A 23,582-nucleotide genomic window follows, 5' to 3' on the forward strand; every position below is an offset into this window, starting at 1 on the left:
CAAGGTAGATGACATCTACGGCTCTCCCCTCATCCAGCCAACCCGTTATAACATCATAGAAAGCTATCAGATTGGTCAGGCATGATTTGCCCTTGGTAAATCCATGCTGACCACTTCCAATAACTTCCTGTTCCTCTATGTGTTTGGAGACGACATCCAGAATGAGTCGCTCCATTACCTTCCTAGGGACAGAGGTGAGACTAACCGGCCTGTAGTTCCCTGGGTCCTCCTTCTTGCCTTTTTTGAAGATTGGAGTGATGTCAGCCTTCCTCCAGTCCTCAGGCACCTCTCCTGTTCCCCATGACCTTGTTCCTCGTGCCAAAGATTTCACCAAGGACCTTAGGCAAGGAAAGGCTATGGGAGCGTCGTCTCCTTTTGCTCGGTTAGGAAACATCTCCTTGGTGGAGAGAAAGCGGAAAGCCTGAGGAAGGCCTCAGCCTGCGAAAGGCAGAAGTTGGCAGCTTTGAGGGGGCCTCTGAAACGACATTGCTCTGCACCAGACTAACGGCCGCATCCCTCTGCTCTGTTTCTCAGTTTTCTGCTTTAATTTTTATTGAGGGAAGAAGGTCTACACAGGCGTCCGGCCGACGGCCTTCCTTCCCACGATCTTCCCATGCACCCGCACTCGATACACGGTTTTCCCCAGTTGCTCTGCAGGCCAAGTTTCAGAAACCGAAAGCCTCTGGGAATCCCATTCTGCAAAGAAACCGTGGCAAAAAGCAGCGTTACTCCGGGGTGTAAAGAGTGAGAGCAGGCTCTGTGCGTCTTCCTCTGACCGCCCGGCCTCTGCCCCGGGCCCTTCTCCCCTCCCCTCCTCCCACGCAGGCGGCAAAGGACCCCTGTGCCCCTGCAGAGCAAACGCCCGGCCTCGGGGAGGTGGCGGGCAGCCGTGGAAACCTGCGGCTCGCTGGTGCCGGGGAAGCAGGGCCCAGGGAAAGTCCTGCTGCCAGGGCAAGGTGCTGGGCGTCCGCCCTGCCACCGCCTGCCCGGCGGCTGCAGCTGGGGAGCTGCAGGGTCCAACACAGACATGGGGCTGATCTGCTCTTCCTTCTGCTTTTGCCTCCCTGACGGATGCCACTCTTCCCCCGCATCCCACCCATGTTTCTCTCGGCCACGGTCAGGCCCCTGTCCCAGCAGGGACCGTCTGCACTTCTTCTGCAAGCGGCTTGCTGGCCAACCGGCGTTGCTGCCCTGGCCTCTTGCCCAGACGCACACACTGTACCTGCAGAGGGAAGCTCTGATTTGGCCCTTTCTGCAAAGTGTAGGTGAATGTCCCCAGCAGAGTTTCTTGCTCGCCTTCCTCATCCAGTCCCTTGGAGATAAAGCACAGGGGAGGAAGTCAGTCATGACCCGAGCACCAGGAAACACTCATACCAGACCCGCGCCCGTCATCTGCACCCCACTCCTGCGGCTCCAGTGCGGTCTGGCGCAGGATGCGGTGGGGCTGAGTGTCCTCCTTGTGTGTTGCTCAGGGGCCCGGAGGTGCTGGGCCAAAAGGTGCCGAGGGAGCCTTAGGAGGGGTGATACCACCCGGCACGTCCCTTGAAATGTCCCCTCAGGGAACGGCAGAATCTCGGCAGATGCGCAGAGAGCAGCAAGTCCCCGTTAGAGCTTTTGCCCGTGGCCAGATCCCAACCCCCAGTGCCCGGCAGAGACTTACAGAGACAATGAAATCTCGGGGGGCACTGCTGACAGTCCCCAGCGCAGAGGCCATCTTTGAGGTTTGATCTCTGGTGATGGCTGTCGCTTGTATTTGTGTGGGGGACCGGATCAGCCGCTTGCTCCGAGACCATTGGAAAGGCCGGTAGTATCCTGGCAAGGCATCCGGCTGAAAGCGGAGAGCAAGAGGATGGAACGTGAGGGCGTGATGGGAACAGGAGGACATGACGGGGCCCCTGTGCTCCTGTGGAGCCAGGAGCACAGGCGGCACTGCCCCTGTGGGCTGTGCTTGTGCTCGAAACGAATGGCGTGTTGGGAAGCGGACAGGAGCTCTGCAGCCAGCAGCTCTGCAGCCTCCCACCCCCTCCACTGCCCCCGCGGGAGAGGGACAATCAGAGCTGTGGCAGGGAAATGGGGTCCCGAAGGAGAAGTATCTTCACCCAGCAGGGACCAGGGAGGGTGGGCAGGAAGCTCAGCTCAGCGCAGCCCCTTTCTGAGGGCAACTGCTGTTTTCTAGGGAGCCAAGCCCTGTGGGAGACCTCAGGTGCCTGGCACCGCCCCGGTGCCGGGGCCTTGGGCAACGCCATTGGCCTGAGGGGAGATGCCCCAGGACTTGCCCCACACCTTCAAAGAGGCAAGAGAAGCAGCAATGACGGTTTCTGCTCCTGTACCTGCACAAAGGTGTCCTGGGGGGCTGGAGCACACAGGAACCAAAACACCCTGCAGAGTCCTGCAGAGCTGCTGGACGATCTCTGCAGGTCCACGGCAGCCCCTGAAGGGAGAAGAGCGCAGGTGACTGCAAAAGGCCCAGGCTCAGAGCACCTGGTGGTTGCAGGCAACTACTAAGGCTGCCTGCCAGCCCCACAGCCAGCAGCGCACGCTTGGAGGTGCCCCAGGAGAAGGAGGGGATCCCCGTGCCCCACGCCCCTCCCGGCTGCACAAAGAGAAGGTCTGCGGGTGCTGGGAGACAGCAAGCCCCCTGGGGAAGAGCTGCAGACCCAAGCCGAGGCCGCGCTGCGTGGACAGCCCGTCCGCTCGCTTTTGTTCCCCAGCAAAGCTCAGCGGAGAGGGAGAGGGCAGAAATGCTGCCAGGGGCACCAGCGAGGGGTCCGACGGCAGGGCTGGGCCCAGCTCTGCCACAGTCACGCTCTTGGGCACCGTGGTTTCGTTCAATCTCCCTACGCTTTGTCGAGCAGAGTCTGCAGCGCAGCCTCCTTTTGGGAGCACTGAGCAGGAGTTCAGTGCGATGAGAGCCCTGCCTGCCTGCGTCCATCCGTACCTGCCTCTTTCAGAGCCCAGTCAGACATCTGCGTGCTTGCAGACATTGCCTCTCTCATTAGCCGAACTTCCTGGAAAGACACATGGGAGCAGGGGAAATGACCACAGGTCCCTTGGCCAGGGCAAGGGGCTTTAGAGCGGAGAAGCTCGACCAGCAGCCCCTGGCAGGGGATGGCTGTGTGGGGTGAGCAGGAAAAGCCCACCAAGTGGCCCAGGAAGGGCCTTGCCCGTCCCAGCCCTCTTTCCCAAAGTGCAGCATCACCTCCTTCCTAGCATCAATCTCTGCAGCCAGGTGCCTGATCTCCTTCCTCAGGAGTTCCATTGCTGGGGATTGTTCCCTGCAGTCACCAGGAAAGCAGATCTCGTCAGAGCGCTGCCCAGCCCCTCCCAGAGCCTCCAAGCTCAGGGAGAGCAGAGAGAGGGGCGCTCGAGCCCCCTTTTCTTTCCCTGGTTTGTAAGCGCTTCCCTCCCCGTCCGGGTTGAGCAAAAGGCCCAGGCAGGAGCGAAAGGCACGAGCCCTGGGCACAGTGCAAGGGAAGGCAAATAGCACGGGCTCATCTGCCGCTAGCCCGCCAAAGGTGCTGCAGGTGAGGAGAGAGGAGAGGGCTCTTACCGTAGGGACCACAGGTTGGCTGATGCCTGCCCCAGCGGCACCTGAAAGAGAAAGGCTCTCCCTTTGAGTCCCCGAGCTGCCGGGGCTTTCCAGAGCCGGTGGCTCTAGGAAGGCACGGCAGAAGCTGCTGCTGGTTCTCTGGGTCACTGCCTGGAAGCGGAGCGCTGGGCCATTTCCCCACCCATCGCCAGCAGGGCTCCTCCGTGGGCCTTTCCTGTCCCACAGCAGCAGTCACTGACCTGTGCCACATCCTCTGCCCCCTGCATCCACATGAGCTGCAGGATCCCGCAGCAGGAACCAACTGTAATTCACATGAGCAAGAGAGAGTTGTTTTAGGAGGGTTTCTGACAATGCTTGGAGTCCTGCGGTCTCCTCCCCCAGCACGGTGGCAAGAGGCTGGCTGGGGACATGGGGCAAGGGTGCAGAGAGAGGTTGCGGCTCCAAGAAGGGAGCCTCTCTCTCCCTGGGCCTCGGGGCTCTGCACAGCCCTGCTTCCCGGGCACGCTGGCCGCCCCACAGCTACGCCCCATTTCCCCTCCCCGCTCTGCGCGTAGGGAGCATCTTGGGAGCTCCCTGAGCTGCAGACGTGGGAGGCTGGAAAGGCCCCACTCGCTCCTCTGCCTCACGCTGAAGCCCGCGCTCCCTGCCTCCGTGCCTCCGCTGGCAGCAGAGGAATACTCACCAAGAGCAGCCAGGTTCAACAAGAAAAGGATCGTGAAGATCCTCTTCACGTTCGAGGTGACGATCTCGTTCCTGAAAAAGAGGGAGTTCTGGCTTAGCAGTGGCCAAGGGCAGAGCCCTGCACGAGGGGACTTTCTCTTCCAAGCCAAGGAGCAGGAATTTTGGAGGAGACAGGGTCTGCTGGCGGGGAGCACCGCCAGCCTCCCCCTGCTCGCCCTGACCCACTGTCACCCCTCGTCTCCGTGTCCCCACTGCGCACGTCTTGTACTCACAGGGTGGAGATGCCTGTGCTGAGGCATCTCTGGACGGCGTCCACAGCCGCTGGCAGACCGAAGACCAACCCTGGGCAAAGAAACCGCAGAAAAGCCTGAGGACCCTTCTTGAGGACACTGGTCCAACACGTGCCAGATCCCTGCAGGGAGGCGGGCGCCGGTCCTCCCTCCCTGGGGGCAGGGGCAGGGCCGTGGTTCTGCCCTGGAGAAGGGGGCAGCTGGGCGCAGCCTGGGAGTGGGGTACAAGGGCCGGGCAGGATCCCCTCGCAGGCAGGGCACTGCTGGCGTGCCTGGGCAGGGGGGCTGGCACGAGTCCCAGCCTACCCCGTGGTTAGTGCAGTATCCCACAAAGACACGGGCACGGTAGCCATCTCCGTCATGGTCACCGGGAGACGAGGTGGCCCCAGGCCTCCCTCGGGGCAGGATGAGGCTGGGTGTGCAGGCCCGTGGCTCCCGGCCGAGCCAGGCAGGCTTGGTGCAAACACGGGGCGAAAGGCAGCACTGAACTTACGCTTCTTTTCTGCAGGCCTGCGGCGTGCGGGCCTGGGCTGTCTGGTGCCCTGAGCCTGCCGAGACCTTGCCCGGCTGCCCCTGGCCCGTCTTCTTCTCCCCATCCTCGCGAGCAACGAAGCTCTCCCGCAAGCTTAGGTGGCCTCCTTCAGCCGCAGGAGTGGTGTGTGTGCGGGCAGATCCCTCCTGGAGATAGCCGTGAGGAGAACGCCTGCCACAGGCACACAGCCAGCAGCACACCGCGAGACCACATCTTATAGCCCACGGTGCATGACCTCACAAAGCCTGTCCCCGCACGGTCTGAGGTCGTGGCTGTGATGTCAGAGGAGGAACTGCAGGAGGGGTGGGGGGGTGGAGAGAGACCCCGCTGCCCGCTTGGCCGCTGTGCTTTGCATTTGTGAGCAGACAGTGTTGAAAACACAGCAATGTTTCAGGTGGTGCTGGGCAGTGCCTGCAGAGCGCCAAGGCTTCCTCTGGTCCTCTCTGTGTGTCCCCGAGCGAGTGGGCTGAGGCTGGGCGAGAGGCTGGGAGGGGACACAGCAAGGAGAGCCAAGCCAAAGGGACCCAAGGGCTGCTCCACACCATGGATCGTCAAGCTCCGCAATAAATCCTGGGCCTTTGGTCTTTCCAACGCAGCCATTTCTTGGGGACTGGCTGGGCATCGGTGTGCTGGGGTCAACCCACCGCAGCCTGGGTCGAGAAAGGAGGGTGTTTGCTGTGTGCTTTATAGGCTCTCGGTGGACCAGGCAGGTTCCTGGGACGGGGGGGCACAGGCTGCCCCGAGGGCAGTGGAGATCTCGTGTGGTGGCACGGGGACATGGTGTGTAGCGAGCATGGCCCCCTGCCTTCCCCCTGCCTGGGCAGGGCCTGCCATGCCAGACGGGGGTGTCCCATGGAGCAAGGAGGGTTCGGTGGCTCAGGATGACACGGGCTGGGGCTGCACGGGGCTTTGGCCCACTCAGCCCCTCTGGCTCCACATCGTCATGGGGAGCTTCAGCCACCAAACTGGCCCCAGGGACATGCCAAGGGGCTGCTGCACCCCTCCATCCTCAACGGGACACACGAGCACCCAGGACACCCCAATATCCCCTTCTGGGACAAGCCAGCTTGCAGGGCCTTGCCGGGCCATGATGAGAGTGAGCACCTCTAAGGACAAAGACGGAGCCCTGCTGTGCACTGTCTCCACGCCCTGCGAGCGAAGAGCGGGGGGAGCCGCCAGTGTGGAGGCCCTGTCCAGAAGACGGGCCTTGGGAAGCCTCTGGGCTTCCGTCCCTGCCACGGCCCCCCACCGGCCACAGTCCCTCCACCGAGGGAGACCAGGGCTGTGGCCAGACCATAAGCAATGCTGAAGACCAACCTTGCTCAACGACACTGGAGAAAAGCCTGCGGACTGTTCTCTAGGTGGCCGGCCCTTCAGGGCGTATGCCAGACCCCTGCGGGAGGTGGCACTGGTCCTGTGCACTCCCTCCACAAAGCATGGGCAGGGGGCTGGGTTATGCCCCGGAGAGGGGGGCAGCCCTGCCACAGAGGGCCTGGCAGGTTCCCCTCGCAGGCAGGGCGCTGACGGCGTGCCTGGGCAGGGAGAACAGATGAGGCTTTGGCCTCTTGGCCTCTACCGTACCGGTGTACCCTCTGGTTACTCCAGGATCCCACAAAGACGTGGACATGGTACCCAGCTCCACATGGGCATGCAGGGCAGGTGGCCCCAGGGCTCCCTCGGGGCTTGATGACGCTGGTTCTGCGGGGCCGTGGGTCCCGGCTAAGCCAAGCAGGCTTGGTACAGTCATGAGGAACATCGCTTCCTTTTCTCAGGCTGAACTCAACAGCACTCGGGCAGAGCTCAGACTCTCCTGCGCTCAAGGCAGGTTTCTAAGCCTCGCGGCTTTTACTATGCCTACAGCTCCTGACAGCTTCCCCCTCCGGAACAACCAGCCCTGCATTAGGCTCTGTGTGTCCTATCCACCAGCTGATGTCTCCAGGAGAGACTGTCTGCTGTCTGCTGCTCTCCTTCAGAGGGCTGTTAATGCCCCTTGTGCTCTTGGAGGAGCCCTTCTCCTCTTCATCTTGGGGAGAAACGAAGCTCTCCTCCAAGCCTATGCCCACTTGCTCCACTGCAGGAATGCTGCCTGCCCAGGGGTGGACACTCAGGCAACAGCCACCAAAATGTGGCCAAGGGAACACCTGCCATGAGCCAAGAGCCACCAGGACAGCACGAGCTCCTTCCAGGTGGGAGACAGTGGCTCACAGTGCCGTGGGGCCGGGCTTGGTGGCCACTCTCCTTTTCTCCAGCACTGCAGCTGCAGCGTGCTGGCCCTTTCCAGCTGGTGCCCTGCTCCTCGGGAGAGGGGCTACCCCTCTGGGAGGAAACAGGCAGAGCCCTGTTTTGCACTGCCTCCATGCCACGAGAGCCGAGGCCCTGGCCAGGAGACAGCCTTTGGGCAGCCTACCGGGAGACATCCCCGCCGTGCTGAGACCGAAACAGCAGCAGGCGCAGCAGGGCAGCACAACTGCTTCTCACCTCGACTGCCCCCGGCCCCCATAGCACCAACCCGCCCCTGGGCAGGCGTCTCAGAGGCCTGGCGGTCTACGGGGAGAGGGGAGCAGCTGCCCTCCTCCACAGCCCCCACCTCTTCCCAGGGCCTCTGCAGCACAAGGGCCAGAGCCCTCTCTGAAACAGCCCCCACGGCTTCTCTCCCTCACCACAGACCCACCAGGACGCAGCAGCAGCAGCAGCAGCAGCAGCAGCAGCAGCAGCAGCAGCAGCAGCACGGGGCCGGGGGTCCCAGCGAGGCGAGGGCTGGGCTCTCGCGTGGCTCTGCCAGAGGCGGCTCAGAACCCTGCACCGTGGTTGCAGCAGGGGCCCACAAACGGCTTGTGCTGGAGAGCAGCAGGAACTTGCGGGTTCCAGTCGGAGCAGTTTCCAAGGGCCGAGCCAGAGGAATCATACAATCATACAATCATAGAATCATAGGGTTGGAAGGGACCTCTGGAGATCATCAGGTCCCACCCGCCTGCCAGAGCAGGGTCATCTTAGAGCAGGTTGCCCAGGATCGTGTCCAGGTGAGTTTTGAATGTCTCCAGAGATGGAGACTCCACCGCCTCCCTGGGCAGCCTGTTCCTGTGCTTTGGCACCCTCGGGGTAAAGAAGTTCCTCCTCACGTTTCGGTGGATCTTCCTATGGTCAAGTTTGTGCCCGTGACCTCTTGTCCTGCCGCTGGGCACCACTGAAAAGAGCCTGGCCCCATCCTCCTGACACCCACCCTTGAAGTATTTAGAAGTGTTGATAAGGTCCCTGCTCAGCCGTCTTTTTTGCAGACTGAAGAGACCCAAATCCCTCAGCCTTTCCTCATAAGAGAGGTGCTCCAGTCCCCTAATCATCTTGGTAGCCCTTTGCTGCACCCTCTCCAGCAGTTCCCTGTCCCTCTTGAACCGGGGAGCCCAGAACTGGACACAGTACTCCAGGTGCGGCCTCACCAGGGCAGAGTAGCGGGGGAGGATGACCTCCCTCCACCTGCTGGCCACAGGAAGCAGGGCGGGAGGAGAGAGGGGAAGAAAATGGGTGGCGTGGAGCAGGCTGTGGGGAGAGGTGTGCCAAGAGATCAGGGCTGTCTCGCCGGAGAGATGTGTTAGTGTTTCTTTTCTTCCTATATGAGAAGCAGGAGTTCATAGGTTGCTCACAGGCAAGTCCATTAGATGCGGAGAAATTCCCCGAATCAATAGGTTGGTTTGGGTTTGTGACAGACGCCCGTGGACAGTATGGCCAGACACTAGACGCGACGTGCCCTGGGACTGGAGCAATAACTGCAGGGGCTGTGATACTGCGGCAGGAGCCCTTGCGCTGGAGCTTCAGACCCCTCTAGGGTCCCAGCCATGGCTGCACCCCATGTGGGCCCCCACTAGACCCAGTCCCCAGATGTACGGTGTCCCCTGAAGGGAATGGGGGGGGAGCTCATGAGCTCTGGGGATCCTGACCCCCAACGCTGCCAGGCTCCGACGACTCCTGCCTGGGGTGAGACGCAGGGACGGCCCTCACGGAATCACGGAATCTTCAGAGTTGGAAGGGACCTCTAGAGATCATCTAGTCCAACTCCCCTGCTAGAGCAGGATTGCCTAAAGCACATCCCTCAGGGCTGCATCCAGGCGGGTCTTGAAAATCTCCAGAGAAGGGGACTCCACAGCCTCCCTGGGCAGCCCGTTCCAGTGCTCTGTCACCCTCACTGTAAAGAAGTTTTTCCGTGTATTTGAACGGAACTTCCTATGTTCTAGCTTGTGCCCATTGCCCCTTGTCCTGTCGCTGGGAACCATTGAAAAGAGCCTGGCTCCGTCCTCCTTAAACCCACCCTTTAGATACTTGTAAACGTTAATCAGGTCCCCCCTCAACCTTCTCTTCTCCAGGCTAAAGAGTCCCAGCTCTTTCAGCCTTTCCTCATAAGGGAGGTGCTCCAGTCCCATAATCATCTTGGTTGCCCTACGCTGGACTCGCTCCAGTAGTTCCCTGTCCCTCTTGAACTGGGGAGCCCAAAACTGGACACAGTACTCCAGTTGTGGCCTCACCAGTGCAGAGTAGAGGGGGAGAATGACCTCCCTCGACCTACTGGCCACAGTCTTCCCTATGCAGCCCAGGATGCCATTGGCCTTCTTGGCGACAAGGGCACACTGCTGGCTCATGGATAATTTGCTGTCTACCAGGACCCCCAGGTCCTTCTCCTCAGAGCTGCTTCCCAGCATGTCCGCCCCTAATATATACTGGTGTTTGGCATTCTTCCTTCCCAGGTGCAGGACCCTACACTTGCTTTTGTTGAACCTCATTAGGTTCTTCTCTGCCCAGCTCTCCAGCCTGTCCAGGTCACGCTGGATAGCAGCACAGTCCTCTGGAGTGTCGGCCACCCCACCCAGCTTGGTATCATCAGCAAACTTGCTGAGGATACACTCTGTCCCCTCATCTAGGTCATTAATGAATATATTGAACAAAATTGGTCCAAGTATTGACCCCTGAGGGACACCACTCGTTACAGGCCTCCAACTGGACTCTGTGCCGCTGATCACAACCCTCTGAGTTCTGTCACTCAGCCAGCCCTCGATCCACCTCACTGTCACCTCATCTAGCCCATACTTCCTCAGCTTCCTAATGAGGATGTTCTGGGAGACAGTGTCAAAAGCCTTGCTAAGGTCAAGGTAGATGACATCTACGGCTCTCCCCTCATCCAGCCAACCCGTTATAACATCATAGAAAGCTATCAGATTGGTCAGGCATGATTTGCCCTTGGTAAATCCATGCTGACCACTTCCAATAACTTCCTGTTCCTCTATGTGTTTGGAGACGACATCCAGAATGAGTCGCTCCATTACCTTCCCAGGGACAGAGGTGAGACTAACCGGCCTGTAGTTCCCTGGGTCCTCCTTCTTGCCTTTTTTGAAGATTGGAGTGATGTCAGCCTTCCTCCAGTCCTCAGGCACCTCTCCTGTTCCCCATGACCTTGTTCCTCGTGCCAAAGATTTCACCAAGGACCTTAGGCAAGGAAAGGCTATGGGAGCGTCGTCTCCTTTTGCTCGGTTAGGAAACATCTCCTTGGTGGAGAGAAAGCGGAAAGCCTGAGGAAGGCCTCAGCCTGCGAAAGGCAGAAGTTGGCAGCTTTGAGGGGGCCTCTGAAACGACATTGCTCTGCACCAGACTAACGGCCGCATCCCTCTGCTCTGTTTCTCAGTTTTCTGCTTTAATTTTTATTGAGGGAAGAAGGTCTACACAGGCGTCCGGCCGACGGCCTTCCTTCCCACGATCTTCCCATGCACCCGCACTCGATACACGGTTTTCCCCAGTTGCTCTGCAGGCCAAGTTTCAGAAACCGAAAGCCTCTGGGAATCCCATTCTGCAAAGAAACCGTGGCAAAAAGCAGCGTTACTCCGGGGTGTAAAGAGTGAGAGCAGGCTCTGTGCGTCTTCCTCTGACCGCCCGGCCTCTGCCCCGGGCCCTTCTCCCCTCCCCTCCTCCCACGCAGGCGGCAAAGGACCCCTGTGCCCCTGCAGAGCAAACGCCCGGCCTCGGGGAGGTGGCGGGCAGCCGTGGAAACCTGCGGCTCGCTGGTGCCGGGGAAGCAGGGCCCAGGGAAAGTCCTGCTGCCAGGGCAAGGTGCTGGGCGTCCGCCCTGCCACCGCCTGCCCGGTGGCTGCAGCTGGGGAGCTGCAGGGTCCAACACAGACATGGGGCTGATCTGCTCTTCCTTCTGCTTTTGCCTCCCTGACGGATGCCACTCTTCCCCCGCATCCCACCCATGTTTCTCTCGGCCACGGTCAGGCCCCTGTCCCAGCAGGGACCGTCTGCACTTCTTCTGCAAGCGGCTTGCTGGCCAACCGGCGTTGCTGCCCTGGCCTCTTGCCCAGACGCACACACTGTACCTGCAGAGGGAAGCTCTGATTTGGCCCTTTCTGCAAAGTGTAGGTGAATGTCCCCAGCAGAGTTTCTTGCTCGCCTTCCTCATCTGGTCCCTTGGACATAAAGCACAGGGGAGGAAGTCAGTCATGACCCGAGCACCAGGAAACACTCATGCCAGACCCGCGCCCGTCATCTGCACCCCACTCCTGCGGCTCCAGTGCGGTCTGGCGCAGGATGCGGTGGGGCTGAGTGTCCTCCTTGTGTGTTGCTCAGGGGCCCGGAGGTGCTGGGCCAAAAGGTGCCGAGGGAGCCTTAGGAGGGGTGATACCACCCGGCACGTCCCTTGAAATGTCCCCTCAGGGAACGGCAGAATCTCGGCAGATGCGCAGAGAGCAGCAAGTCCCCGTTAGAGCTTTTGCCCGTGGCCAGATCCCAACCCCCAGTGCCCGGCAGAGACTTACAGAGACAATGAAATCTCGGGGGGCACTGCTGACAGTCCCCAGTGCAGAGGCCATCTTTGAGGTTTGATCTCTGGTGATGGCTGTCGCTTGTATTTGTGTGGGGGACCGGATCAGCCGCTTGCTCCGAGACCATTGGAAAGGCCAGTAGTATCCTGGCAAGGCATCCGGCTGAAAGCGGAGAGCAAGAGGATGGAACGTGAGGGCGTGATGGGAACAGGAGGACATGACGGGGCCCCTGTGCTCCTGTGGAGCCAGGAGCACAGGCGGCACTGCCCCTGTGGGCTGTGCTTGTGCTCGAAACGAATGGCGTGTTGGGAAGCGGACAGGAGCTCTGCAGCCAGCAGCTCTGCAGCCTCCCACCCCCTCCACTGCCCCCGCGGGAGAGGGACAATCAGAGCTGTGGCAGGGAAATGGGGTCCCGAAGGAGAAGTATCTTCACCCAGCAGGGACCAGGGAGGGTGGGCAGGAAGCTCAGCTCAGCGCAGCCCCTTTCTGAGGGCAACTGCTGTTTTCTAGGGAGCCAAGCCCTGTGGGAGACCTCAGGTGCCTGGCACCGCCCCGGTGCCGGGGCCTTGGGCAACGCCATTGGCCTGAGGGGAGATGCCCCAGGACTTGCCCCACACCTTCAAAGAGGCAAGAGAAGCAGCAATGACGGTTTCTGCTCCTGTACCTGCACAAAGGTGTCCTGGGGGGCTGGAGCACACAGGAACCAAAACACCCTGCAGAGTCCTGCAGAGCTGCTGGACGATCTCTGCAGGTCCACGGCAGCCCCTGAAGGGAGAAGAGCGCAGGTGACTGCAAAAGGCCCAGGCTCAGAGCACCTGGTGGTTGCAGGCAACTACTAAGGCTGCCTGCCAGCCCCACAGCCAGCAGCGCACGCTTGGAGGTGCCCCAGGAGAAGGAGGGGATCCCCGTGCCCCACGCCCCTCCCGGCTGCACAAAGAGAAGGTCTGCGGGTGCTGGGAGACAGCAAGCCCCCTGGGGAAGAGCTGCAGACCCAAGCCGAGGCCGCGCTGCGTGGACAGCCCGTCCGCTCGCTTTTGTTCCCCAGCAAAGCTCAGCGGAGAGGGAGAGGGCAGAAATGCTGCCAGGGGCACCAGCGAGGGGTCCGACGGCAGGGCTGGGCCCAGCTCTGCCACAGTCACGCTCTTGGGCACCGTGGTTTCGTTCAATCTCCCTACGCTTTGTCGAGCAGAGTCTGCAGCGCAGCCTCCTTTTGGGAGCACTGAGCAGGAGTTCAGTGCGATGAGAGCCCTGCCTGCCTGCGTCCATCCGTACCTGCCTCTTTCAGAGCCCAGTCAGACATCTGCGTGCTTGCAGACATTGCCTCTCCCATTTGCCAAACTTCCTGGAAAGACACATGGGAGCAGGGGAAATGACCACAGGTCCCTTGGCCAGGGCAAGGGGCTTTAGAGCGGAGAAGCTCGACCAGCAGCCCCTGGCAGGGGATGGCTGTGTGGGGTGAGCAGGAAAAGCCCACCAAGTGGCCCAGGAAGGGCCTTGCCCGTCCCAGCCCTCTTTCCCAAAGTGCAGCATCACCTCCTTCCTAGCATCAATCTCTGCAGCCAGGCGCCTGATCTCCTTCCTCAGGAGTTCCATTGCTGGGGATTGTTCCCTGCAGTCACCAGGAAAGCAGATCTCGTCAGAGCGCTGCCCAGCCCCTCCCAGAGCCTCCAAGCTCAGGGAGAGCAGAGAGAGGGGCGCTCGAGCCCCCTTTTCTTTCCCTGGTTTGTAAGCGCTTCCCTCCCCGTCCGGGTTGAGCAAAAGGCCCAGGCAGGAGCGAAAGGCACGAGCCCTGGGCACAGTGCAAGGGAAGGCAAATAGCACGGGCTCATCTGCCGCTAGCCCGCCAAAGGTGCTGCAGGTGAGGAGAGAGGAGAGGGCTCTTACCGTAGGGACCACAGGTTGGCTGATGCCTGCCCCAGCGGCACCTGAAAGAGAAAGGCTCTCCCTTTGAGTCCCCGAGCTGCCGGGGCTTTCCAGAGCTGGTGGCTCTAGGAAGGCACGGTAGAAGCTGCTGCTGGTTCTCTGGGTCACTGCCTGGATGGAGAGTGCTGGGCCATTTCCCCACCCACCGCCAGCAGGGCTCCTCCGTGGGCCTTTCCTGTCCCACAGCAGCAGTCACTGACCTGTGCCACATCCTCTGCCCCCTGCATCCACATGAGCTGCAGGATCCCGCAGCAGGAACCAACTGTAATTCACATGAGCAAGAGAGAGTTGTTTTAGGAGGGTTTCTGACAATGCTTGGAGTCCTGCGGTCTCCTCCCCCAGCACGGTGGCAAGAGGCTGGCTGGGGACATGGGGCAAGGGTGCAGAGAGAGGTTGCGGCTCCAAGAAGGGAGCCTCTCTCTCCCTGGGCCTCGGGGCTCTGCACAGCCCTGCTTCCCGGGCACGCTGGCCGCCCCACAGCTACGCCCCATTTCCCCTCCCCGTTCTGCGCGTAGGGAGCATCTTGGGAGCTCCCTGAGCTGCAGACGTGGGAGGCTGGAAAGGCCCCACTCGCTCCTCTGCCTCACGCTGAAGCCCGCGCTCCCTGCCTCCGTGCCTCCGCTGGCAGCAGAGGAATACTCACCAAGAGCAGCCAGGTTCAACAAGAAAAGGATCGTGAAGATCCTCTTCACGTTCGAGGTGACGATCTCGTTCCTGAAAAAGAGGGAGTTCTGGCTTAGCAGTGGCCAAGGGCAGAGCCCTGCACGAGGGGACTTTCTCTTCCAAGCCAAGGAGCAGGAATTTTGGAGGAGACAGGGTCTGCTGGCGGGGAGCACCGCCAGCCTCCCCCTGCTCGCCCTGACCCACTGTCACCCCTCGTCTCCGTGTCCCCACTGCGCACGTCTTGTACTCACAGGGTGGAGATGCCTGTGCTGAGGCATCTCTGGACGGCGTCCACAGCCGCTGGCAGACCGAAGACCAACCCTGGGCAAAGAAACCGCAGAAAAGCCTGAGGACCCTTCTTGAGGACACTGGTCCAACGCGTGCCAGATCCCTGCAGGGAGGCGGGCGCCGGTCCTCCCTCCCTGGGGGCAGGGGCAGGGCCGTGGTTCTGCCCTGGAGAAGGGGGCAGCTGGGCGCAGCCTGGGAGTGGGGTACAAGGGCCGGGCAGGATCCCCTCGCAGGCAGGGCACTGCTGGCGTGCCTGGGCAGGGGGGCTGGCACGAGTCCCAGCCTACCCCGTGGTTAGTGCAGTATCCCACAAAGACACGGGCACGGTAGCCATCTCCGTCATGGTCACCGGGAGACAAGGTGGCCCCAGGCCTCCCTCGGGGCAGGATGAGGCTGGGTGTGCAGGCCCGTGGCTCCCGGCCGAGCCAGGCAGACTTGGTGCAAACACGGGGCGAAAGGCAGCACTGAACTTACGCTTCTTTTCTGCAGGCCTGCGGCGTGCGGGCCTGGGCTGTCTGGTGCCCTGAGCCTGCCGAGACCTTGCCCGGCTGCCCCTGGCCCGTCTTCTTCTCCCCATCCTCGCGAGCAACGAAGCTCTCCCGCAAGCTTAGGTGGCCTCCTTCAGCCGCAGGAGTGGTGTGTGTGCGGGCAGATCCCTCCTGGAGATAGCCGTGAGGGGAACGCCTGCCACAGGCACACAGCCAGCAGCACACCGCGAGACCACATCTTATAGCCCACGGTGCATGACCTCACAAAGCCTGTCCCCGCACGGTCTGAGGTCGTGGCTGTGATGTCAGAGGAGGAACTGCAGGAGGGGTGGGGGGGTGGAGAGAGACCCCGCTGCCCGCTTGGCCGCTGTGCTTTGCATTTGTGAGCAGACAGTGTTGAAAACACAGCAATGTTTCAGGTGGTGCTGGGCAGTGCCTGCAGAGCGCCAAGGCTTCCTCTGGTCCTCTCTGTGTGTCCCCGAGCGAGTGGGCTGAGGCTGGGCGAGAGGCTGGGAGGGGACACAGCAAGGAGAGCCAAGCCAAAGGGACCCAAGGGCTGCTCCACACCATGGATCGTCAAGCTCCGCAATAAATCCTGGGCCTTTGGTCTTTCCAACGCAGCCATTTCTTGGGGACTGGCTGGGCATCGGTGTGCTGGGGTCAACCCACCGCAGCCTGGGTCGAGAAAGGAGGGTGTTTGCTGTGTGCTTTATAGGCTCTCGGTGGACCAGGCAGGTTCCTGGGACGGGGGGGCACAGGCTGCCCCGAGGGCAGTGGGGATCTCGTGTGGTGGCACGGGGACATGGTGTGTAGCGAGCATGGCCCCCTGCCTTCCCCCTGCCTGGGCAGGGCCTGCCATGCCAGATGGGGGTGTCCCATGGAGCAAGGAGGGTTCGGTGGCTCAGGGTGACACGGGCTGGGGCTGCACGGGGCTTTGGCCCACTCAGCCCCTCTGGCTCCACATCGTCATGGGGAGCTTCAGCCACCAAACTGGCCCCAGGGACATGCCAAGGGGCTGCTGCGCCCCTCCATCCTCAACGGGACACACGAGCACCCAGGACACCCCAATATCCCCTTCTGGGACAAGCCAGCTTGCAGGGCCTTGCCGGGCCATGATGAGAGTGAGCACCTCTAAGGACAAAGACGGAGCCCTGCTGTGCACTGTCTCCACGCCCTGCGAGCGAAGAGCGGGGGGAGCCGCCAGTGTGGAGGCCCTGTCCAGAAGACGGGCCTTGGGAAGCCTCTGGGCTTCCGTCCCTGCCACAGCCCCTCCACCGGCCACAGTCCCTCCACCGAGGGAGACCAGGGCTGTGGCCAGACCATAAGCAATGCTGAAGACCAACCTTGCTCAACGACACTGGAGAAAAGCCTGCGGACTGTTCTCTAGGTGGCCGGCCCTTCAGGGCGTATGCCAGACCCCTGCGGGAGGTGGCACTGGTCCTGTGCACTCCCTCCACAAAGCATGGGCAGGGGGCTGGGTTATGCCCCGGAGAGGGGGGCAGCCCTGCCACAGAGGGCCTGGCAGGTTCCCCTCGCAGGCAGGGCGCTGACGGCGTGCCTGGGCAGGGAGAACAGATGAGGCTTTGGCCTCTTGGCCTCTACCGTACCGGTGTACCCTCTGGTTACTCCAGGATCCCACAAAGACGTGGACATGGTACCCAGCTCCACATGGGCATGCAGGGCAGGTGGCCCCAGGGCTCCCTTGGGGCTTGATGACGCTGGTTCTGCGGGGCCGTGGGTCCCGGCTAAGCCAAGCAGGCTTGGTACAGTCATGAGGAACATCGCTTCCTTTTCTCAGGCTGAACTCAACAGCACTCGGGCAGAGCTCAGACTCTCCTGCGCTCAAGGCAGGTTTCTAAGCCTCGCGGCTTTTACTATGCCTACAGCTCCTGACAGCTTCCCCCTCCGGAACAACCAGCCCTGCATTAGGCTCTGTGTGTCCTATCCACCAGCTGATGTCTCCAGGAGAGACTGTCTGCTGTCTGCTGCTCTCCTTCAGAGGGCTGTTAATGCCCCTTGTGCTCTTGGAGGAGCCCTTCTCCTCTTCATCTTGGGGAGAAACGAAGCTCTCCTCCAAGCCTATGCCCACTTGCTCCACTGCAGGAATGCTGCCTGCCCAGGGGTGGACACTCAGGCAACAGCCACCAAAATGTGGCCAAGGGAACACCTGCCATGAGCCAAGAGCCACCAGGACAGCACGAGCTCCTTCCAGGTGGGAGACAGTGGCTCACAGTGCCGTGGGGCCGGGCTTGGTGGCCACTCTCCTTTTCTCCAGCACTGCAGCTGCAGCGTGCTGGCCCTTTCCAGCTGGTGCCCTGCTCCTCGGGAGAGGGGCTACCCCTCTGGGAGGAAACAGGCAGAGCCCTGTTTTGCACTGCCTCCATGCCACGAGAGCCGAGGCCCTGGCCAGGAGACAGCCTTTGGGCAGCCTACCGGGAGACATCCCCGCTGTGCTGAGACCGAAACAGCAGCAGGCGCAGCAGGGCAGCACAACTGCTTCTCACCTCGACTGCCCCCGGCCCCCATAGCACCAACCCGCCCCTGGGCAGGCGTCTCAGAGGCCTGGCGGTCTACGGGGAGAGGGGAGCAGCTGCCCTCCTCCACAGCCCCCACCTCTTCCCAGGGCCTCTGCAGCACAAGGGCCAGAGCCCTCTCTGAAACAGCCCCCACGGCTTCTCTCCCTCACCACAGACCCACCAGGACGCAGCAGCAGCAGCAGCAGCAGCAGCAGCAGCAGCAGCAGCACGGGGCCGGGGGTCCCAGCGAGGCGAGGGCTGGGCTCTTGCATGGCTCTGCCAGAGGCGGCTCAGAACCCTGCACCGTGGTTGCAGCAGGGGCCCACAAACGGCTTGTGCTGGAGAGCAGCAGGAACTTGCGGGTTCCAGTCGGAGCAGTTTCCAAGGGCCGAGCCAGAGGAATCATACAATCATACAATCATAGAATCATAGGGTTGGAAGGGACCTCTGGAGATCATCAGGTCCCACCCGCCTGCCAGAGCAGGGTCGTCTTAGAGCAGGTTGCACAGGATCGTGTCCACGTGAGTTTTGAATGTCTCCAGAGATGGAGACTCCACCGCCTCCCTGGGCAGCCTGTTCCTGTGCTTTGGCACCCTCGGGGTAAAGAAGTTCCTCCTCACGTTTCGGTGGAACTTCCTATGGTCAAGTTTGTGCCCGTGACCTCTTGTCCTGCCGCTGGGCACCACTGAAAAGAGCCTGGCCCCATCCTCCTGACACCCACCCTTGAAGTATTTAGAAGTGTTGATAAGGTCCCTGCTCAGCCGTCTTTTTTGCAGACTGAAGAGACCCAAATCCCTCAGCCTTTCCTCATAAGAGAGGTGCTCCAGTCCCCTAATCATCTTGGTAGCCCTTTGCTGCACCCTCTCCAGCAGTTCCCTGTCCCTCTTGAACTGGGGAGCCCAGAACTGGACACAGTACTCCAGGTGCGGCCTCACCAGGGCAGAGTAGAGGGGGAGGATGACCTCCCTCCACCTGCTGGCCACAGGAAGCACGGCGGGAGGAGAGAGGGGAAGAAAATGGGTGGCGTGGAGCAGGCTGTGGGGAGAGGTGTGCCAAGAGATCAGGGCTGTCTCGCCGGAGAGATGTGTTAGTGTTTCTTTTCTTCCTATATGAGAAGCAGGAGTTCATAGGTTGCTCACAGGCAAGTCCATTAGATGCGGAGAAATTCCCCGAATCAATAGGTTGGTTTGGGTTTGTGACAGACGCCCGTGGACAGTATGGCCAGACACTAGAAGCGACATGTCCTGGGACTGGAGCAATAACTGCAGGGCCTGTGATACTGCGGCAGGAGCCCTTGCGCTGGAGCTTCAGACCCCTCTAGGGTCCCAGCCATGGCTGCACCCCATGTGGGCCCCCACTAGACCCAGTCCCCAGATGCACGGTGTCCCCTGAAGGGAATGGGGGGGGAGCTCATGAGCTCTGGGGATCCTGACCCCCAACGCTGCCAGGCTCCGATGACTCCTGCCTGGGGTGAGACGCAGGGATGGCCCTCACGGAATCACGGAATCTTCAGAGTTGGAAGGGACCTCTAGAGATCATCTAGTCCAACTCCCCTGCTAGAGCAGGATTGCCTAAAGCACATCCCTCAGGGCTGCATCCAGGCGGGTCTTGAAAATCTCCAGAGAAGGGGACTCCACAGCCTCCCTGGGCAGCCTGTTCCAGGGCTCTGTCACCCTCACTGTAAAGAAGTTTTTCCGTGTATTTGAATGGAACTTCCTATGTTCTAGCTTGTGCCCATTGCCCCTTGTCCTGTCGCTGGGAACCATTGAAAAGAGCCTGGCTCCGTCCTCCTTAAACCCACCCTTTAGGTACTTGTAAACATTAATCAGGTCCCCCCTCAACCTTCTCTTCTCCAGGCTAAAGAGTCCCAGCTCTTTCAGCCTTTCCTCATAAGGGAGGTGCTCCAGTCCCATAATCATCTTGGTTGCCCTTCGCTGGACTCGCTCCAGTAGTTCCCTGTCCCTCTTGAACTGGGGAGCCCAAAACTGGACACAGTACTCCAGTTGTGGCCTCACCAGTGCAGAGTAGAGGGGGAGAATGACCTCCCTCGACCTACTGGCCACAGTCTTCCCTATGCAGCCCAGGATGCCATTGGCCTTCTTGGTGACAAGGGCACACTGCTGGCTCATGGATAATTTGCTGTCTACCAGGACCCCCAGGTCCTTCTCCTCAGAGCTGCTTCCCAGCATGTCCGCCCCTAACATATACTGGTGTTTGGCATTCTTCCTTCCCAGGTGCAGGACCCTACACTTGCTTTTGTTGAACCTCATTAGGTTCTTCTCTGCCCAGCTCTCCAGCCTGTCCAGGTCACGCTGGATGGCAGCACGGCCCTCTGGAGTGTCGGCCACGCCTCCCAGCTTGGTATCATCAGCAAACTTGCTGAGGATACACTCTGTCCCCTCATCTAGGTCATTAATGAATATATTGAACAAAGTTGGTCCAAGTATTGACCCCTGAGGGACACCACTAGTTACAGGCCTCCAACTGGACTCTGTGCCGCTGATCACAACCCTCTGAGTTCTGTCACTCAGCCAGCTCTCGATCCACCTCACTGTCACCTCGTCTAGCCCATACTTCCTCAGCTTCCTAATGAGGATGTTCTGGGAGACAGTGTCAAAAGCCTTGCTAAGGTCAAGGTAGATGACATCTACGGCTCTCCCCTCATCCAGCCAACCCGTTATAACATCATAGAAAGCTATCAGATTGGTCAGGCATGATTTGCCCTTGGTAAATCCATGCTGACCACTTCCAATAACTTCCTGTTCCTCTATGTGTTTGGAGACGACATCCAGAATGAGTCGCTCCATTACCTTCCCAGGGACAGAGGAGAGACTAACCGGCCTGTAGTTCCCTGGGTCCTCCTTCTTGCCTTTTTTGAAGATTGGAGTGATGTCAGCCTTCCTCCAGTCCTCAGGCACCTCTCCTGTTCCCCATGACCTTGTTCCTCGTGCCAAAGGATTTCACCAAGGACCTTAGGCAAGGAAAGGCTACGGGAGCGTCGTCTCCTTTTGCTCGGTTAGGAAACATCTCCTTGGTGGAGAGAAAGCGGAAAGCCTGAGGAAGGCCTCAGCCTGCGAAAGGCAGAAGTTGGCAGCTTTGAGGGGGCCTCTGAAACGACATTGCTCTGCACCAGACTAACGGCCGCATCCCTCTGCTCTGTTTCTCAGTTTTCTGCTTTAATTTTTATTGAGGGAAGAAGGTCTACACAGGCGTCCGGCCGACGGCCTTCCTTCCCACGATCTTCCCATGCACCCGCACTCGATACACGGTTTTCCCCAGTTGCTCTGCAGGCCAAGTTTCAGAAACCGAAAGCCTCTGGGAATCCCATTCTGCAAAGAAACCGTGGCAAAAAGCAGCGTTACTCCGGGGTGTAAAGAGTGAGAGCAGGCTCTGTGCGTCTTCCTCTGACCGCCCGGCCTCTGCCCCGGGCCCTTCTCCCCTCCCCTCCTCCCACGCAGGCGGCAAAGGACCCCTGTGCCCCTGCAGAGCAAACGCCCGGCCTCGGGGAGGTGGCGGGCAGCCGTGGAAACCTGCGGCTCGCTGGTGCCGGGGAAGCAGGGCCCAGGGAAAGTCCTGCTGCCAGGGCAAGGTGCTGGGCGTCCGCCCTGCCACCGCCTGCCCGGCGGCTGCAGCTGGGGAGCTGCAGGGTCCAACACAGACATGGGGCTGATCTGCTCTTCCTTCTGCTTTTGCCTCCCTGACGGATGCCACTCTTCCCCCGCATCCCACCCATGTTTCTCTCGGCCACGGTCAGGCCCCTGTCCCAGCAGGGACCGTCTGCACTTCTTCTGCAAGCGGCTTGCTGGCCAACCGGCGTTGCTGCCCTGGCCTCTTGCCCAGACGCACACACTGTACCTGCAGAGGGAAGCTCTGATTTGGCCCTTTCTGCAAAGTGTAGGTGAATGTCCCCAGCAGAGTTTCTTGCTCGCCTTCCTCATCCAGTCCCTTGGAGATAAAGCACAGGGGAGGAAGTCAGTCATGACCCGAGCACCAGGAAACACTCATACCAGACCCGCGCCCGTCATCTGCACCCCACTCCTGCGGCTCCAGTGCGGTCTGGCGCAGGATGCGGTGGGGCTGAGTGTCCTCCTTGTGTGTTGCTCAGGGGCCCGGAGGTGCTGGGCCAAAAGGTGCCGAGGGAGCCTTAGGAGGGGTGATACCACCCGGCACGTCCCTTGAAATGTCCCCTCAGGGAACGGCAGAATCTCGGCAGATGCGCAGAGAGCAGCAAGTCCCCGTTAGAGCTTTTGCCCGTGGCCAGATCCCAACCCCCAGTGCCCGGCAGAGACTTACAGAGACAATGAAATCTCGGGGGGCACTGCTGACAGTCCCCAGCGCAGAGGCCATCTTTGAGGTTTGATCTCTGGTGATGGCTGTCGCTTGTATTTGTGTGGGGGACCGGATCAGCCGCTTGCTCCGAGACCATTGGAAAGGCCGGTAGTATCCTGGCAAGGCATCCGGCTGAAAGCGGAGAGCAAGAGGATGGAACGTGAGGGCGTGATGGGAACAGGAGGACATGACGGGGCCCCTGTGCTCCTGTGGAGCCAGGAGCACAGGCGGCACTGCCCCTGTGGGCTGTGCTTGTGCTCGAAACGAATGGCGTGTTGGGAAGCGGACAGCAGCTCTGCAGCCAGCAGCTCTGCAGCCTCCCACCCCCTCCACTGCCCCCGCGGGAGAGGGACAATCAGAGCTGTGGCAGGGAAATGGGGTCCCGAAGGAGAAGTATCTTCACCCAGCAGGGACCAGGGAGGGTGGGCAGGAAGCTCAGCTCAGCGCAGCCCCTTTCTGAGGGCAACTGCTGTTTTCTAGGGAGCCAAGCCCTGTGGGAGACCTCAGGTGCCTGGCACCGCCCCGGTGCCGGGGCCTTGGGCAACGCCATTGGCCTGAGGGGAGATGCCCCAGGACTTGCCCCACACCTTCAAAGAGGCAAGAGAAGCAGCAATGACGGTTTCTGCTCCTGTACCTGCACAAAGGTGTCCTGGGGGGCTGGAGCACACAGGAACCAAAACACCCTGCAGAGTCCTGCAGAGCTGCTGGACGATCTCTGCAGGTCCACGGCAGCCCCTGAAGGGAGAAGAGCGCAGGTGACTGCAAAAGGCCCAGGCTCAGAGCACCTGGTGGTTGCAGGCAACTACTAAGGCTGCCTGCCAGCCCCACAGCCAGCAGCGCACGCTTGGAGGTGCCCCAGGAGAAGGAGGGGATCCCCGTGCCCCACGCCCCTCCCGGCTGCACAAAGAGAAGGTCTGCGGGTGCTGGGAGACAGCAAGCCCCCTGGGGAAGAGCTGCAGACCCAAGCCGAGGCCGCGCTGCGTGGACAGCCCGTCCGCTCGCTTTTGTTCCCCAGCAAAGCTCAGCGGAGAGGGAGAGGGCAGAAATGCTGCCAGGGGCACCAGCGAGGGGTCCGACGGCAGGGCTGGGCCCAGCTCTGCCACAGTCACGCTCTTGGGCACCGTGGTTTCGTTCAATCTCCCTACGCTTTGTCGAGCAGAGTCTGCAGCGCAGCCTCCTTTTGGGAGCACTGAGCAGGAGTTCAGTGCGATGAGAGCCCTGCCTGCCTGCGTCCATCCGTACCTGCCTCTTTCAGAGCCCAGTCAGACATCTGCGTGCTTGCAGACATTGCCTCTCTCATTAGCCGAACTTCCTGGAAAGACACATGGGAGCAGGGGAAATGACCACAGGTCCCTTGGCCAGGGCAAGGGGCTTTAGAGCGGAGAAGCTCGACCAGCAGCCCCTGGCAGGGGATGGCTGTGTGGGGTGAGCAGGAAAAGCCCACCAAGTGGCCCAGGAAGGGCCTTGCCCGTCCCAGCCCTCTTTCCCAAAGTGCAGCATCACCTCCTTCCTAGCATCAATCTCT

At 60.8% G+C, this 23,582-nt stretch overlaps 3 protein-coding genes and 1 long non-coding RNA gene across 4 annotated transcripts; all 4 read right to left on the reverse strand.

Moving 5' to 3' along the window:
• Positions 1–543: 543 nt before the first annotated feature.
• Positions 544–5,117, reverse strand: LOC128903072 (sperm-associated antigen 4 protein-like). The gene is made up of 10 exons (XM_054186977.1): positions 4,828–5,117; positions 4,233–4,303; positions 3,790–3,851; positions 3,551–3,591; positions 3,200–3,275; positions 2,939–3,008; positions 2,331–2,431; positions 1,661–1,828; positions 1,223–1,312; positions 544–696 (listed from the first exon to the last, which is right to left on the reverse strand). Exons 1-10 carry the CDS (start codon positions 5,115–5,117, stop codon positions 544–546), a joined length of 1,122 nt encoding a protein of 373 aa, XP_054042952.1.
• A 5,610-nt stretch (positions 5,118–10,727) lies between these two features.
• On the reverse strand, positions 10,728–13,180 carry LOC128903073 (SUN domain-containing protein 3-like). The gene is made up of 5 exons (XM_054186978.1): positions 13,123–13,180; positions 12,515–12,615; positions 11,845–12,012; positions 11,407–11,496; positions 10,728–10,880 (listed from the first exon to the last, which is right to left on the reverse strand). The coding sequence occupies exons 1-5, from the start codon at positions 13,178–13,180 to the stop codon at positions 10,728–10,730; spliced, it is 570 nt and encodes a 189-aa protein (XP_054042953.1).
• A 30-nt stretch (positions 13,181–13,210) lies between these two features.
• Positions 13,211–14,036, reverse strand: LOC128902616 (uncharacterized). Its single transcript, XR_008463843.1, has 3 exons — positions 13,974–14,036; positions 13,735–13,775; positions 13,211–13,459 (listed from the first exon to the last, which is right to left on the reverse strand). It is a non-coding gene; the product is annotated as an uncharacterized LOC128902616 (long non-coding RNA).
• Positions 14,037–14,066: 30 nt separating this feature from the next.
• Positions 14,067–23,582, reverse strand: LOC128903074 (sperm-associated antigen 4 protein-like). The gene is made up of 9 exons (XM_054186979.1): positions 23,561–23,582; positions 23,300–23,369; positions 22,692–22,792; positions 22,022–22,189; positions 21,584–21,673; positions 20,966–21,057; positions 15,199–15,408; positions 14,417–14,487; positions 14,067–14,134 (listed from the first exon to the last, which is right to left on the reverse strand). Exons 2-9 carry the CDS (start codon positions 23,355–23,357, stop codon positions 14,067–14,069), a joined length of 858 nt encoding a protein of 285 aa, XP_054042954.1. The 5' UTR covers positions 23,358–23,369; positions 23,561–23,582.

Source organism: Rissa tridactyla, chromosome Z (assembly GCF_028500815.1).
Source record: "Rissa tridactyla isolate bRisTri1 chromosome Z, bRisTri1.patW.cur.20221130, whole genome shotgun sequence".
In the NCBI taxonomy this organism is placed as follows: Eukaryota; Metazoa; Chordata; class Aves; order Charadriiformes; family Laridae; genus Rissa; species Rissa tridactyla.